We start from the raw sequence: 16,680 nt of genomic DNA, 5'->3' as shown, positions 1-16,680 counted from the left end.
ATTGTACCAGAAACAACAACATTATGTTATCTCTGCCGCCGGTCACGCTTCGAAGTAAAAGTGCTACACTCTCTTGCGCTGTCAATAAACATCACCGTCTTTTTATTTATATTTCCAGCTACACCTTTTCACGAATTTATAGGAACCACCGGATCCGGTGATATGGAGCTCAACATAATATAATATCCACACTACTACGTAGAATTACACAAATACAAATAATACACAGCCTATAAATCAAGGAATAGGAGTTAGGAGAAATAACAATGATAGATAATATAAACTCTAAATGTGTGTAACTTTGTACACAGCAATACACAATACAATATAAAGAACAGATATGAATAAAGAGGGATATACGAACAAAAATGAGCTTCTTTGTGTAATACACAGCAAGTAAATAACAAAGCTGTTGCAGTACTCACGAACAAAAAAAAAAAACAGAAACCATCATTAGGCTTTATTGCGCAAACACAGCAAACGCAAAAAAACAGAACATGCATACATTCACTCACAACGTGTAGGAGCACTAGCGATGACTAGGCCACATGTACTAAATTGTTTGCAAGGATAACACTGAGCTCGAGGAATAATATGAACAACACAAGTTCACGCTTCTGCAGTGCACAAGTCGGCCACGGGCCTATTAGCTTTTGCAGACTTGAAGGCATTCTGTGTTTATCGTCGCCATCTACAAGTTCCAGTTGAAAACCACTATCACACTTTACAGTGAACATTGTCGTTCTCATAAAGTTTGATTTGGTGTAAAAACGGCAACACAGTTTCGCGCTGATCAATAAGCATCGCCATCTTCATCAACTTCCAATTGCAAAACACTCGCACACTGGGCAAGCAGCTTCGTTGGAAGCCAGTGGTTTGTGGCGGGTATCCATATACACAGCAGAGATTCGGTCAAATATGGTAAACACGTACTCGCCGTTGTTACGGTAGTGCTTTTTGCCTCTAGGTTTGCTTTGTCAGCGAGCAGATGAGTTAACAGCATTCTCTTGGGCGTGTGACGGAGCCGATTCAGAAGTATCGGGGCGGAAGCGACCACGGGTATCTATTGTGCAGGTTGGTTCGGGGCAGTAAAGAATATAGGGCGAGAGCCTTGTGATGGTTTGCGTCGCGGCTTTATACGTTGAGGAGACGAAGCAAAGAACATGGTCGCAACTCGAACGACCAGCGTTAGTACACTGCTAGTATTTTACGGAGGGTCCGCTTAAAACGCCCTATCAAACCTTTCATCTCACGGTTGTAAGGTGTAGTCGTGCGGTCGAGAATACGTAATTCCTTCTCGAGGATCTCGAGAGTGCACGACAGGAAAATGCTTCCATGGTCGCTTAGAAGTTACTGATGATGCGAAGAATGAAGTGCTTGACAAGAAATGTAAACGGCGCATTCCGAGGCAGACAGTAGTGCGGATGTTCCAGTGTAAAGTGCGAGATGAATTACTGCGGTAATAATAGAGCTCTTTTTACCCTGAGAAGAAAAGGGATTATAGATATCTATTCCAACGTGGCTAATGAATGGTTACAGGATAGGGAAAAGAATGCAACGAAGCAGGTGATTTGTGAAGAGGAGTTTTTCGTCGTTGGTAAGTGCCGAAGGAATACACAAAATGGCAAACAAAGTGATAAACCAGTAGAACCGTAGCCGCGAGCGCGTGTAGGTTTTCAACACACCTCCTTGGGCATAGTGAGGTTCAGCAAGGATAAGGACGCAGATGTCGGTGCACAGGTGGCGAGGGATGAGCTGTGCGCATTTGCGTCAGTGCAACCGGCAATTCCGAGTATAGAGAATGCCTTCCAAATGGAATAGCGGCGGTCTTGATGGAAAATTCCTCGGGGTGGATGAGCAGATGTGGGATTGGAAAGGATATCAATAAGGGTGGTTACCAAATGACGCCCCGCTGCTCGGCGGCCATGTCGGCAGTGTCAAAGGAAGATTTATCATATGCAGAGATATGAGGAGGAGATGACGCGCAGCACACTGGCGTGTGCGAAAGAACGTCGTGTCGATATAGTTAAGGATTGAGCAATAAACGACACGAATGTCATACATCCAAAGGCGGAGAGCATAGCGAACGAGACGCCTGATTTGCTTTTGAAAAACTGTATATCAAACGCAGAGCATTATGGTCAGTCACTATATAGAATTGTCGGTCGTACACGCTGGGACCAAGTTTTCCATTTGGCGAAATAATGTCCAGACCCAGACGCTTCCTTACCGTAATAGAATAAATAGACAACTTTCGTCAGTGTGCGACTGCCGCATGTGACGATATACTAGCGGAAACCAGGTTTATTTGCGTTGCCTGACAATGACACCATTTACTATACACCGCTGGCGTCAGTGTGTATTTGAATTGGCGCAAATAGGTAAATAAGCCAGAGCGGCGAGATGCCAAAGGTTTCGCAGCATCCCCCAGTTCGCTGCATCTTCTACGGATGCGTAGAAACTCTTCATATCAGAAATGTACGAACTTCGCTTGCTCTGAAACATTCCTTTAGTTGACTGTGTGATTGGTTGGTTGAACACAACTTCTCACGTTGCACTGCAGGGGCTGGCGGCTTTGTTGAGTGCGCTGCCTCATTTCTAAAGTAAGAACAGCGGGACAGAAAACAAAAACACCCGTTGTGTTTCCGGCTATATATTGCATTGAAAATAAATGGAATGTGTCATAACGTTCTCATTTCTCGTAAGGCATCTGAACTGAGCAACGAATAAAGATAATCTGATAGGTAAAGAACAGTGATAGAGGCGCAGATGTAGACATGTGTAAACCGACCGGGCTTGAGCATCCTACCGCTCCCCATCTTTTCAGCAGAAAATGCTACTGGGCTCACAGGGACTGATGAGCTATTGCGACAAGTTTATCTCTGCGAATTTGCTAATTCTTTCTCCTTTCAGCTGCACTAGCCTTCAGGCGAACCGCTACTTGCTCGTTTCTAGTAAAGCCCTGTATCCAATATAATGACGCACGGCGGCCTAATGGTTGCACTGTCTCTACTTAATGTAAACAATACTAATGATTGTGGTAGCCCTATTGCTCTACAAACGATCAGTAATTCAGCTTTACAAGTTGAAAAGAATGCTAATAATCTATTGGCCAAGAATTAGAACACAGTGAACTTAGGACTGCTTAGGTGCTTTTAATGCGGAAGAATGATAAAGAATAAGTAGTGTCATAAGGTGGACTGAAGGCTCGCCGAAGAAACTTATTGAAACGAAATAATGTCTAGGTAAATATAGTTTAATTGATGAATTTCTTTGTTTTTCTGAGAAGCACGCCACCGGTTAGTGTGGTCGTTAGTGAGGGTCATACTGCTTTCCCATTACCAATACATCTATGTATATGCCGCGTAGCTTTACACAGCACTTCGTGTTGTTTCATTTTGCGCGACAAATGTACGTCTCCATTTCGAGAGCAATTGAAGTACCGGCGCTGAAGCACACGCAGTGACGGAACGATGCGATATTCAAAACGCGACACACACACACTCTCAACCATACCTCATTTGCGCCTCCATAATCTCATCCTCCAGAACACCAACCGTAACAAGCGTTACTGACAACTCACCTCCGCATACTTCAATATGCGAAAAATACTTTTGCGTCAGTGAAGTCCACTTCTTAAGAGTAAAATGTTCAAAGTAGTAAAAAATTTTAAATCCTGCTGTGCATTCGGCATCAAGCATAATAATCGTGCTGTTATTTTCCTTCTCTTTGCTTTTGTTCTTGGCCAGCGCTCAGTTTCCTTAATTCATATTTGCTGCGCCGCATACACAACTTTGTCAACATATAGACTGAATATGCCAGCGCGTGGCCGCTCTTTCAGGAGGCCCTAGCGCCTGATCCTAGCCACGTGTCGCAGCGATGTGCCAGGCGTAGCGAACTATATATGGATTTCTATCTGTGTTTGCGCCACCTCATTTCAATGTGGGGCTGCGCCGGAGATAGTCATGCTTCATTGAGCTAGATCAATTTTTTCCTTTTTGCCCTAGTGCCGAAGACTGAACGGTGCAAAAACGGTACCTGTGTAGATTCAATAAATAATATCGCCAGTTTTCTTAATGCTGGCGTCATTTTTGAGTGATAATAAATTTTTATATAGCCATAACAGAATAGAAACGGATGTTCCACAGCAGAATATGTGCCATACAATGCTTCAACGTGCTGCTTTACAGCTTCTTCTGGATCCCAGCGGCGACAGTGGATACCTATACCTTCCCAGTTTTCTGAGGAAGGTCGCCCAGCTTGCGTGCACGATCTTTAAAGGAACGCCTTGTACTTTGGCTATAGCGGTCACGCTTTTCGCCAGCCCTCAGCAGCTGAACGAGGTAAGATGTCCATCGCACGAATTCTAAACTGGGCTAAATAACAGAGTACACAGCGCTAGGCAATTGTACTGGGTCACAATTGCCACCTGCGCCTACGTCGTTCAATAGTGGCAGTCACAACTGTGGCACTGTATGGCCGCGCTATGTAAGAGGAGCAGCGTAAGCACGGGCAGAGCGAGCAGGTGTTTCCATGAGCTAAGTCTGTTTTGTACCACAGCGCGCAAATGTAATAAGGCAGTACTGTACTCCCGCTTTTCCCAACCTCCTACATATGCTTCAAGCCTTGACAGCTTTTTCTGCCGTAAACTCTCTGCAGTGTTTTATTTTGCATAGAATAAACTTTTCATACAAGCCCAAAATTGCATACTTCAATCACTGACGCGGTGAATAGCCTACATCGTATAGTGATCAGATCAATAAAATTAGCCGGAATTGTATCGAAATATTGACGAAAAAAGGCAGTGTTTGAAATCTACACTCATTTTGCGGTATCTATCTACTTAGGAGATCCGAACAAAATATAAACCACAGGGGTTCAACCGGTCTGAACCTAGTGCGTCGAGTGGTAGCAAGTCTGACGCGATTAATCATGGTTTAGCTGGGCCAATAAATTTTAATGCGCAACAAGGCAACACTTTGCCCAGGAGCACCAGCAACGAATGAAAGACATCAAATTTTTAGAGTTTCAGTAGCGACTTAAGCCCGCTGCCTTGTTGCCTTACTCGTGAAATCAGCTTCCTGCCGCTCTCTATCATAGGGATCATCGGTGGTAGTGGGGTGTATGCGATGTACTGTGGATGGTTGCGACCCGACACATGGTTTCTTTCCACCGCATCTATGTAGCGCAGGTGTCATACTCACGTCAAATGACATTATCATATGATCAGGCGCCGTTTTTATCATACATCAGGCAGCTGCAGTTGAAGCTGCCAGGAGAAAGTAAGCATTCTCTTCAGTCCATAAAATGGCGAGGGGAGTGGCTTACACGCGGCGTGCCGCAGGACTGTCACATGTCTTCTTCCTCCTCTTCCTCACGACTGTGAGGCAAGCAGTGGACGTTCAGCGCGTCGCTTGACTAATGCATGTGGTCCTCTGGTTCAAAGGCCAAGTCGGCTTGCCAGATGACCTTGAATGTGATGCATGGGAGGATTAGAGCAGTAGTGCTAAAATCACCGAAAGCATATTTATGAATTGCACGGACAGAAATCTTATCATGCTCACCAATACACTTGAAGCTAACATGCGACGGCAGCTGCACGCAATACGCGGAATGCACAAGGCTGACGGCGTGTCGTTGCGTTCTGTTCCGGCAAATAACTGCCTTTGGATAGTTCTTAACGGCCCTTCCGCATAACCGCGTTAGATCTATATTCTTGTTTCAAACAAAATCAATAACTACAGTCATTCACAATGATTTTATCTCAATAATGGGTATTTACCGCCGAAAATATGCAGTATATCTTGAGTACCTGCCTTTAAGAAAAGATAATCTAGTTGGAGGAGGAGGAATATAGCTACGAAAGGACATCTTTCTGAGTCTGCTAGGTACTGTTTTTATAACGACTCTCTAATTAGTACTTCTCGAATGCGGAAGTACGATTTTTATTGCCGTGGTGATGAAAAAGCGCAAGGGACGGGACACAACGAAAGGAAGGACGCACATGGGTGCTGACCGTCAATTAAAAAAAACAGGAAATACAGCGTTTACCCCTTTTGGGTTTCAACTTCACAATCCATTAATGTATATCTGGTGTTCGTTCGAGGAAGCTTTACACCCTCTCACCCCTTTTCACCGCAGCATCACTCAATGACACATGTTGTACTCTCACACTTGACTATCTTCTGACTTCCAGTGACTGCATGTCACTGCTTTTTATGCACAATCCGTTTTTTTTTCTTATGCGTATATGCGTGTTTTTCAAACAAAAATTCAGGTAATAGTTAGCGCCCGTGTGTGTCTCTCATTGCTTCCTGGTGCGCCGTCTCTAGCGCTGTTCTATCACCATGATAGAACCAGCTAGACCGCCAACTAGCTCATTTAATTCTTGTTATCCTTGATGCCTTTTATTAATTGCTGTGAAATTAGTTATTAATCACACTTAAGAGCTGTATTTTACTCCAGCACGCAGCACGCCGCACGGAACATGCAGTGCGCAATATGAAATGATGTTAAACTGCGCTTACTTTTTCTTTTTTCTTTTCCTTTTCCGGTGATTTATTCCTGGTGTAGATGGCCGTGCTCGAATTAGGGAGGTGAGCAACTGACGGTAGCGGACCAGAAGCGTTATATAGAATATATTATATATGGCTCCCTTGGCTTCAGTTTAAGCCATTATAATCCTTAAACTTCAAAATTCCACCCAAAACATGGTGGGCGGATACGACGTGCGGTGATGTGCGACTCAAGCCACTTTTATTTCAAATCTTTTATTCTTCTAGAAATGTCCTATATGATCGAGTAAATTACTTTCATCTGTGTTCATCCTTGAGCTTTGTTCAAATCGTCAGACAATTTGAGAATACATATGACCGAAAGTAAAAGCTCTGCAATTAGTAGCAGTCCAAAAAATTCAGCGAGATGCAGATTTTGTAACGCGATCCAGCCCTTCAAACGAGTGGTCAAAAAGTACATTCCTGAATTGAATTTGTAAAGTAAATTTAGAGAAAAGCATGTAATTTGCAGAACCAAGCGAAGCACTTTGCCATTTGAAATAGCAATATCTTTTTAAAGAATTAGAGAACCATGTCGACGGCACTTTTTACTACCGATGATCGAAGATGCGTGCTGTGTACTACTCGGTGCATATAAGATACTGTTTGCTGAAAATTGCGCAGATTAGGTGCTTAACCGTCTTTACCCTAGAGTTCAGATTTTGAATTGCTATTTTCAGCCGTATGAAGAATAGTCTAAAATCTCTAAACCTAATTTTTCTTTTTCAGACGAGACTACCGGTTATTCTGGCGCACTATCCCATCGGAACCTCATATCAAAATCTCCACCACTATGTGCAGGTTCGTAAATTCTAAAGGGGCTTTTTCTAACGTCAAACTATATGTTGATCTCGTGTACAAGCATAACTACTGATGGTTACATTTAAAAAAATCGTGATTATAACCCAAGTGCTTAGAAAGCATTTTATATATGTAAACTATGGGAAAGTCAAAAGCTGAACCAACAGCCACTGTGCGAAAACAAAAGAGGATTTTTGTTGCCGTGGATGAGCGTAAAAGTAAATTATTCAGAGAGAAAATAATGGAATTTGGTTTTGTATGGTAAATAACTTCAGCTAACATAAAGACCGCGTGAATAATATTTTGATCAGAAAGTAGAAAACAAAATTACCAAATGCTGTCAGTGGTATCCCAAGCCACGGCCTCTTAGCTGGAGGACTTGGAATTTATGGGAACCATACCAAAACGAGACGAGGCCAAACCAATTCATTGCTCCAGCCTGCGCGGCTAGGCTACACTAATAAGTTTGCGAAATGAGGCAGTCATTATAATTTTGTTACCGGAAGCATAACTTTGTCTTCCATAAACTACAGGCAAAAGATACAATATTGAAGGCGTTTTTCTACAAATACACACACAAATCCTTAGGTCGAACGCGCGAATATTCGCATTTTGGCACGATGCTCATTCTTGGCTACTCTTCCACTGAATCTCATCGCTTCTCGACTGCGGGATGTGAACTTGCAGGAATGCGGCTGCGCCTTAAATTTAGCGTTCACACGTGCGTTCGGAGGTGAATGCAGCTCATATAATAATAATAATAATAATAAATAATAATAATAATAATAATAATAATAATAATAATAATAATAATAATAATAATAATAATAATAATAATAATAATAATAATGGTTCACAGGAAGGGAAAGGCACAGTATCTGTCACACTTGCTCTGTGGACACCTGAAATGTGCCGTAAGGGAAAGGGAGGAATGGGGGAGTGAAAGTGGAAAGAGAGAAAGGGGAGCCGTAGTGGAGGGCTGCGCTGTAATTTCGACCACCTGAGAATCTAGCAGAATGAATCCTCGGGAGAGGACGAATAGTGGCTGCTCCTGGCTCTAATGGTTCTGGGATGCACCGCCGCTTGTGGCGGAGCCTAGCCTGCCACCGAATTTTTATCTGTTGGGGGCCGTCATTGCACGCACCACCGCTTCGGTGGTGGATGACGGCTGTTGCGGCGAGCGTCTTTTTCTCCCTCTTCTTTTTCATTCTTGTCTATTTCTCTTCTTTCCACACAAGACAGCGGAGGTGGGAGGGGTGGCTGATCCTGGCCCTAATGGTGCTGGGATAGATAGATCACTGTCGCTTCCTACGGGGGCCAGCCTGCTACCGAATGTTTATCTGTTGTAGGCCGTAATTGCACCCGCCACCGCTTCAGTCGGATGACGGCTGCTGCGGCGCACGTCTTTCTCTCTCTTTCTTCATTTTCTTTCTTCTCTATTTTCTCTTCTGTCCACACGAGGCAGCGGAGGTGGCTCAACTACAGAGCCAGTAGCAGGCCCGTGCATGTTCTTTTCCTTCTTCCTACAGCCACAACCACAGGCAAGGGAGGTGGCTCAGCTACAGAGCCAGTAGCTGGCCCGTGCATTTTGTTTTCCTTCTTCCTACAGCCACAACAACAGGCAGGGGAGGTGGCTCAGTTACAGAGCCAGTAGCAGGACCGTACATTTTCTTTTCCTTCTTCCTATAGCCACAGCAACAATGAATCCTCTTTCAACCAAACTTGATCAGGAGTTTCTTTAAAACTTGCACAACACCATACAATAAAATTTTTGAAACACGTTTTTCTTTGTAAAAACTGTGATTTCCGCCCTCAATCCCCCTAAGCAAAGATCTGATTTTGTCTTGTTCGCAGTTGTACTATTATTGCAAAGTCGAAGTTTCAGACGCGAACATATTCAATCGAAGCCAGCTAAAACATTTTCGCTAGATCATTCTCAGTGGCAATGTTGATCACATTCGCGCCTTCCGCTTTTCGAGCTGTTAGGCGCCCGCATAAACTTATGTACGTGTTCTTAGGCGAGCTTTCTGTGGTTCCAAAGTATCTATTTTTGTGCTTGGATGTAATTTTCGTTCACAAAAATGTTTTTGCTTTGAGGAGTAGACACTGGCTGGTTATGCATTCACTACCTATTACGTTTTATTGACCATGCTTTCTACCTTCCTGATATGCTGGCAGAGGACACCACAATCTATATTTGAGCCCCCCGTTGCGAGAATAGACTTGTGCTATGTTTATATCAATGAAAACTTTTTGTACCCAAATATTTTGTGAGCTGTTCAATATCAGCTCATACGATTCAGTTTTTGGCAATCATATCGCCTTTAAAGCACCAGTTTATTACTAGAAGTGTCTGGTAACATATTACTTTACTTCCTTTATGTCTAGATAAAAGTCAAGAAGAATTGAATACGGCTATCTGTAGGCATGAAAAGTAAAATGATATTAAACTGCTTGTTTTAGAAGGCGTTTTGGTCACACGACATCAGGTTCCCAGCAATTTATATTCTACAGATTGCATAATATCAACAATATATTTTTTCAGGTGTACAGAAGCAAGAACTTTAACATGTATGATTACGGAACAGAAGAAAACCAAAAACGTTACGGACAGGTAAGACCATTTTTACATATATATTGATGTCTCTGTAGTTTTACAAATAATGCGATGTAATATAAATGTTTCGTCCAATAACACAGAATCTTGAGAAAGTTTTGTCTACGTTTCACTTCAAGGATTATCTTATCCTGCTATCTTGCTAAACAGGGCGAAATGCCTGTCCTTTGCTTGAATTGGTCAACTTAAGCATTGCTTTTTACATATTGTCATGTAGTGGTGACAATGCCGTTGGCAACAATTGTAGAGACTCGGATTTCTCAATAAAGTTTTTCTTGCGCTTACTGCGGCCGCCAAAGAACGAAGAAATCGGTGGTGGTGAGAGCGACATTCGTGCTAGTTAAAGATTACATAATCGATCCGTGCGCTACAATCACAATCATAAGGCCGCTTGCCAGCGGCTGTTAAAAAACAAATTGAGATTTGAATTGTTTCCGACAATAACCCCCTCCCCCCCCCCCCCCCTTAAAAAACATCGCCTCTATGCTCGAAAATAAAGAATGCAGGTAAACAGAAGCATTAAAAAATCTAAACATTACGGATTCCTTAACGCGTGTTATACGGCTTCAGATATAAAACAGGTTCGATTTCTGTGCGCGCTCAGCCGCTGTCATGCTGTCGTACCATCGGAAATAACTTCATAGCACAGTTGTCCCAGGAGGCAAAGAATTTTGTATGGCCCGAAGTATCGACTTAACCCCATTCCACTTTAGTCCGCGATGGCGAATCGGCGTCCATACCCAGACTTACTCTCCTCAGTCATGCCGTTGTCGGAACGGCGGAGGAGAGGCTTCATCTTCTCAACATAAGTAAAGCCAGGCTCATTTTGCCGCTAAATGCTTGATTGGAGTAGGGCCTGGGCTGTTTCTTTTCTGACGGAAATTTCATTCTCCATCAAAAACACCGTCATTGCCAATTTTGTTGCATTTCGGGGTCGAAAGGGGTCCAGCAGCAGACCGTGTTCGGCTTGGTGCCATTAAAGTCGGAGGCTGTTTCAAAGCCATGTTGGGTGGTTCCCAGGGCGACAGGAACAGTGTTGTCTTCTTGACTTGAAGGGGCAAACTGTAACATGAAGGGCCTTCACTACTTCCCCTACCTCAAATAGATGTCACGTAACAATGACATTGCTTTTGGCAACAAATGAGGAGGCTTGGACTTCATTTGAATAAATTCTTAATCGGGCTGACCTGTGGCCGCAAAAGAACTAAGCAATCGGCGGTGGCGATAACAGGAATCGTGTTCAGCGGTCGTCGAACAAAGAATGCCCGTTTTACTCGTCAGTGGTCGATCTAATGGTGGTGAAGAAACATTGAGATAAAACAGCAAGCAGTGACTAGCACATCGTAGAAAATTGTATAAAGAAATGCCTCTGGCTAGAATCGTTCTACATACATCTCGGAACATCTTTTGCAAAAACGGAAATGTTAAAGCATGAACAGAGTAATTTATCGATCCTGCGCTACAATCACAATGATAAGGTCACATGCAGCAGCTTTTTAAAAAAAGAAAATTTTAATGGTTTGCGGAAATATTACCGATGCAAGTTAATGACGGTATTCCTACATGCCGATTAGCAGCAATGATATTATGAATTTATGACATTCATGCATGGTAGTGAAAGGATTGCAAGTATATGAAGTTCCAGGTCCACGCGTTATTGGTCACGAAAATGAGTACACGGTAGTGGACAGCTCAGCTCCACCCTCAAGATTAGAGAGCTTTAGTGTATCTCGAAACGCGACTCTGATCCGCCACCACCCGTTCCATCGCGCATGCCCAGATTCGTTTGACGCCAATAGATGGCGCTCCATGTTTGAAGTTAGCACATAGACCTGATGCGTCGGGAGCAATCAGCGCGTGCGCAACGGAAGCGCGCAGTAGATGGTTACTATGACGGATCTTGGTTCATGTATCACGGTATAATAAGCCTCCCTATTATGACGCAATGCCGGTAGCAGCTCCCCCCGTTTGTGGGCTGTCCTTGCTGATTCTTTTTTTTATATATATGCATGTATTTGTCTGATCACCTAATTGTTAATAACATAACTCTCTCCGTAATACCTCTATCATAATTTTTGGTATATTGCCACATGTTAAAGTCCACCAGGAATAGATATAAAGATTTCTTAGTAGTACGAACTTACCTCATATTATATGCGTAGAGCCTCTGACTAAGAAGGCAAGGATTCTGGAAGGTGTTATTCTGAAAATTGGTTTCTGAAACTCCAAAAACTTCTTTCACAGATCTAACAAGACTGTTTAATGGCCACCATCCATGGCTGCCCCTTCCAATCTTGCTTTTTTGTACCTGCAGTTTGCTTCATGTTTAATCGGTAGCTTCAAACTGTTACTCTGTAATGTCAAGCGTACAGTCGCAACATTCCAAAGCATTTGGATGAGCGTCAGAAGATAAAAAGCACCACGTTGAACAAGTGGGCTTAACGTGCTTGCGCACATTAGGGATAGTTTGTCTGGCTTGAGATTTGAGGTAAACGTAAAAGTCTACTCCCTATGCCACCCTGTCATACCAAATATGAAGGTGCCATCTCAAATTTGTTATCTTGCCACGGCACAAATTATGAAACTCGCTAACCAAGTAGCGCCCAGCCAACAATCATGAGCCACAAGCATGCACAGTATTGTTGCTGATAATTCAAAGGCCATGAAATTTCGGAGAACGATTCTCATAATCCCGCAGCCTTAAAATCAGTGTTCGCATATGATGCTTCAATTAGTTAAATTTCCAAAGAAATGGATATGAAATGTTTTATTTAATTTTATTACCTGCTTTCCCAGTGTGAAGTTAGAGACAACACAAATTGAAATTTGGTCTAAACGGGTAACCGCTTCTTTGCCTTTAGATTACAAAGCGAGCTCTACACATTTTACCCACCGTGAACTGGGAGAAATTGTGCGAATCCAACATCGCGTGTTCCATGGGCAGCAATTATTGGGACATACTATCGTATTTCGCAAACATCTTCACTTGTTTTATTAAGAACAAAACATTCTAAATAAGGTTGCTGAAAAATTCTGAAAATTTTGGACACCAGCCACGATATTGTCAAGACAGTGTTAACGTAGCGAACTGTATTTGAGAGCTTCCTTAAAAATTGGAGTGAGATGTATGTACGTTACCTTACTTTACCTCTCCCTTTAGTTGTTAGCTAATTAGTTTTCCTGATGACACTGTTATATAGAGGCAGCTCCTTTGAAAAACGTGTAATCCACCGAACGCCTGCAGTTCCATTCGGAATAGTTGATAAGGTGTACGAGCTGTTACCGAGAACTCAGTAGTTTATGCTGTTTGCAAGTGTATACGGTGTAGCTTATCTCACTTTCAGATGTCCTCAGCATAGCTGGTATTCGACTGCTGTTTTGCGTATTTATTTCATTTCGGTAAAACTTCCTTCATGTTTTCTTTGCTCATGATGCAGCTGTTAGTTGATCTTGAGCTTTTTCTGCATGCAAATGTGCGGAAATTAGTAAACGGAGCCCGCGTTTCAGTTCATATTAAAATCAGGCATTCTGCACTAGGAGATAAAACAATGTTCTTCCACGTTGAAGGATACTGGCTTCTACTACCGGTTCGCGCATACCTAGACTGCCAGTTTCAATTATGCAACGCGTGAAAATTCTTAGAAGGAAACTGCGTGCTCCGTTCACACTTGTCCGCATCGGTGCGTATACACAAAACTATGTATGCAGTTTACTATTACGAAGATGAGTACTCCACTCCAGATGCTGGCACGGTGAAGAGCAAACTGTAGGACACTTAAGCCTTGCCTTATGGTTACAACGCGACAAGTTTTAAGGCCTCAGCTCACTCCTCTTGCGCGTTTCTTGTGCAGATATGTTCACTTTACTGCTCGTCTATTTAGAAATCTTATTTTTGCCTTTATGTCACACATCCTCATCAGCATACACTTGTAAGATAGATGGATTTATTGAAAGGAAAAGATTCAACCTCATGCCAAAGACATCGAGCTATAGACTAAAATCTCATTTTTAACAAAGCAAGCCCCACAAGCAAGGCCTACGTGATTTTGGGCACGTTTCTAATTCGGAATCGAAGGGTCATGGAAGGCAACATTGTGTCCATCACCTTCTATTTGAAGCAAGAAGCCTCAGTTGGTCATGTTATCCTGCCACATGAAATCTCACACCCAAACAATTTGTCAGCGCACGGCCACATATTCTGCCTACTCCCACCCTCTAGAAGCATGCCCGGGTTCTTGGCTCGCAAAGGGAACGCTGAAGCAGACGCTGAAAATGCAAACGCACGATTTTCTAGCAGGTATGGATGCAACGCATGGCGTGCATTCGAAACTTATGGCCAACCAATAAATTTCGGCGATTTTAGGCAGTCTGCATGATTTCACCCAGAGCTTCTACCGTGCGGACCACCTTGACACAAGCTGTCAGCGCAACGCCAGAGGCATTATGATAGCACTTGCGACGAGTAGTGCAGCATCAAGTGTCCACCACCGCAGGACCAACGAGCTGGACAGCACTGAATGTTTTATGCGCAGGCTCAGTCGACAGCTATCTCAAACCCAGTGGCCGACGTTGTATGATGCTTGCTTGCTCTGCTCTACTCTGGCGCGCTCTAGAAATGAATGCTCATTGCTCGAGAAAGGTTCGACTGCTCTCGCGATCCATGCTATTTCTCGGCTTTGTAGCAGAAAAAGCATAGCAAATGCTGCATATGATGTGGCTTTGTTAGGGTTTACAAGGACTGTAGTGAAGCTTAGAGAACGCGACCCATGGCCTTTTAGTTTGCCAACTTTAAATTTTCAGAACGCAGTAAAAGCGCAAATTTTTTTTATTGGGATGCTGTGATCGGAAGCGAAGCGCGTATTTAGGAATTAAGGAAAGTGCTCGCATTACTCTTCTAGGGAGGCCTCAAAACGACCTCCGTTCGATCAGTGTAGTGTTTCCAAATCACACAGTCTATATTCCCAAGACAAATGCTACCATACGTCCCTGCCATTTTTTTATTACTACTATAACCTGATTACGGAAGAGGCTTGCGGGTTTCCTTCTACATTCTGTTGAAATGCCCTATATTTCACAAATAAACTGACTATAGAACTAATTTGTGCTAGCAACATACAATAAAAAAACATGCCCTATGCATGTCTTTACCTCGCTGACTGTTGGCGTTTTCAGAACAGCAATGAAAAGTGAAATTAGCCGACGAATAAGACGTGCTTTCCGTATAGTATTTAAGCAGTAATTCTTGGTAACTTTTTTTTTTTTGTTGTTGAGAACTAGGGGCGAATACCATTTGTTTGCTGTCTATAGAATATGAAATTTTTATTCACACCGTCCGCACTTCCTCCGTTTTCGGTGCTCGGTTACTTACTCGCATTACTTGGGTTGGATCCACGCAGCTCGTTTTATAACTTTGTCCCGTCGGCGCATGAAACCACAGAACATATCATCTTTGGGATACTTTATTGCGGGGGGTGGTACGGTTGTTTGTTATACTGCTGGAAAGCCTCAAGCGTACCAGCATTTGCCTTAAATCCCGTCTGTGACAGATACCAACATTAGCCTGGCAAGCGTTGCCGTTGGCGTCGCTGTGACCATAGGGCGAGCTCACTAAACGGGTGTAAGCTGCCAATGTAAATAGAAGATGCAATAAACTGAACCTGCAACGTTTGATGTTTTGAAAGTCTTCGATTCGTTTTTCTTATGTTACCACGCCATACGGCACAATTTGAACCTAAATTACTATGAATATGGTCATTATTTCAGACGGATCCACCTGCGTATCCCATAGAACGCATAACGGCTCCATTCGGGCTGTATTGGTCCAATGGCGACACTCTTGCTGATCCACGCAACGTGGCTCAACTCATGCAGAGGCTTGGTTCAAGGTTGCTTTTCAACTACACCGTCCCACAAGACGACTTTCGACACCTAGACTTCGGCTACGGCTGCTGTGCAGCAGACATGCTTCACAACCCGATGATCAATACTCTCAAGAGTCTTGCTCAAGAGGGACAGTAAAAGGCAGCAGCGCTCTGCCCCTTTATTGCAGTGTGTGGCTTTGAAATTAGACGGCAAAGATTCCACAAGAGTTGACAAGTTTTTTAGCTGAAAGAGGAATAAATTTACAGTTCTTCGTTTATAACATTTTGCAAGTTATTTATTGGTTGGCAAGTGATTTAATACGGGAAGCAAGATTTAAGCCTGTTTACAAATGTAATGCACGTTCAGCGCAACAGTAGTTAGTAGCGGTTTTCGCACATGGTGAGGATTATTCGTTGACGCGATAAGAGAGACAGAACTCAGCCGCTAGAATCCATGAGCGCTGGGCTAACTGGCGCCAAAGAAGAACGTTCTGTGTGCAGCCTGTCTGTCCTGCTTGGCCACAATATTGCTTGACATACTGCTACCAACGAAAATATTTCCTCATGAATAGAGGCAACATTCCATGTAATACAGTTGTTAGCACACACGAAAGACGCACACAGAGAGCAGGCGGACAGGGCACACGCTTCTGCTGTGTGCGTCATTCTTGTGCGCTAGCCACTATGTCAGAATTTGTTTAATAACTAGTCAGGTTAAAAGCATTGACGTTCCTTGAAAGTATTGAAATATTTGTACCAGCAAAGGAAGTGTGATTTTAAACGTTCCAAAAGACCGATGCGCAAGCCAGCGTTCCCCCAGAATGAAAAGCAAGCACGACAAACAACA

At 43.2% G+C, this 16,680-nt stretch overlaps 1 protein-coding gene across 1 annotated transcript in view; it reads left to right on the top strand.

Moving 5' to 3' along the window:
* Positions 1 to 16,082, top strand: part of LOC146174360 (lipase member M-like) — a 37,275-nt gene extending 21,193 nt beyond the window's left edge. The window contains exons 6-9 of the mRNA XM_084584545.1: positions 4,191 to 4,343; positions 7,284 to 7,355; positions 9,901 to 9,969; positions 15,736 to 16,082. Coding sequence (XP_084440671.1) covers positions 4,191 to 4,343; positions 7,284 to 7,355; positions 9,901 to 9,969; positions 15,736 to 15,990 — 549 coding nt within the window. The 3' untranslated portion in view covers positions 15,991 to 16,082. The remainder of the gene's footprint in view (positions 1 to 4,190; positions 4,344 to 7,283; positions 7,356 to 9,900; positions 9,970 to 15,735) is intronic.
* Positions 16,083 to 16,680: the final 598 nt, after the last annotated feature.

Source organism: Amblyomma maculatum, chromosome 11, assembly GCF_055883805.1.
Source record: "Amblyomma maculatum isolate TAMU_Amacu chromosome 11, ASM5588380v1, whole genome shotgun sequence".
In the NCBI taxonomy this organism is placed as follows: domain Eukaryota; kingdom Metazoa; phylum Arthropoda; class Arachnida; order Ixodida; family Ixodidae; genus Amblyomma; species Amblyomma maculatum.
This window is presented reverse-complemented; position numbering and strand designations above follow the sequence as displayed.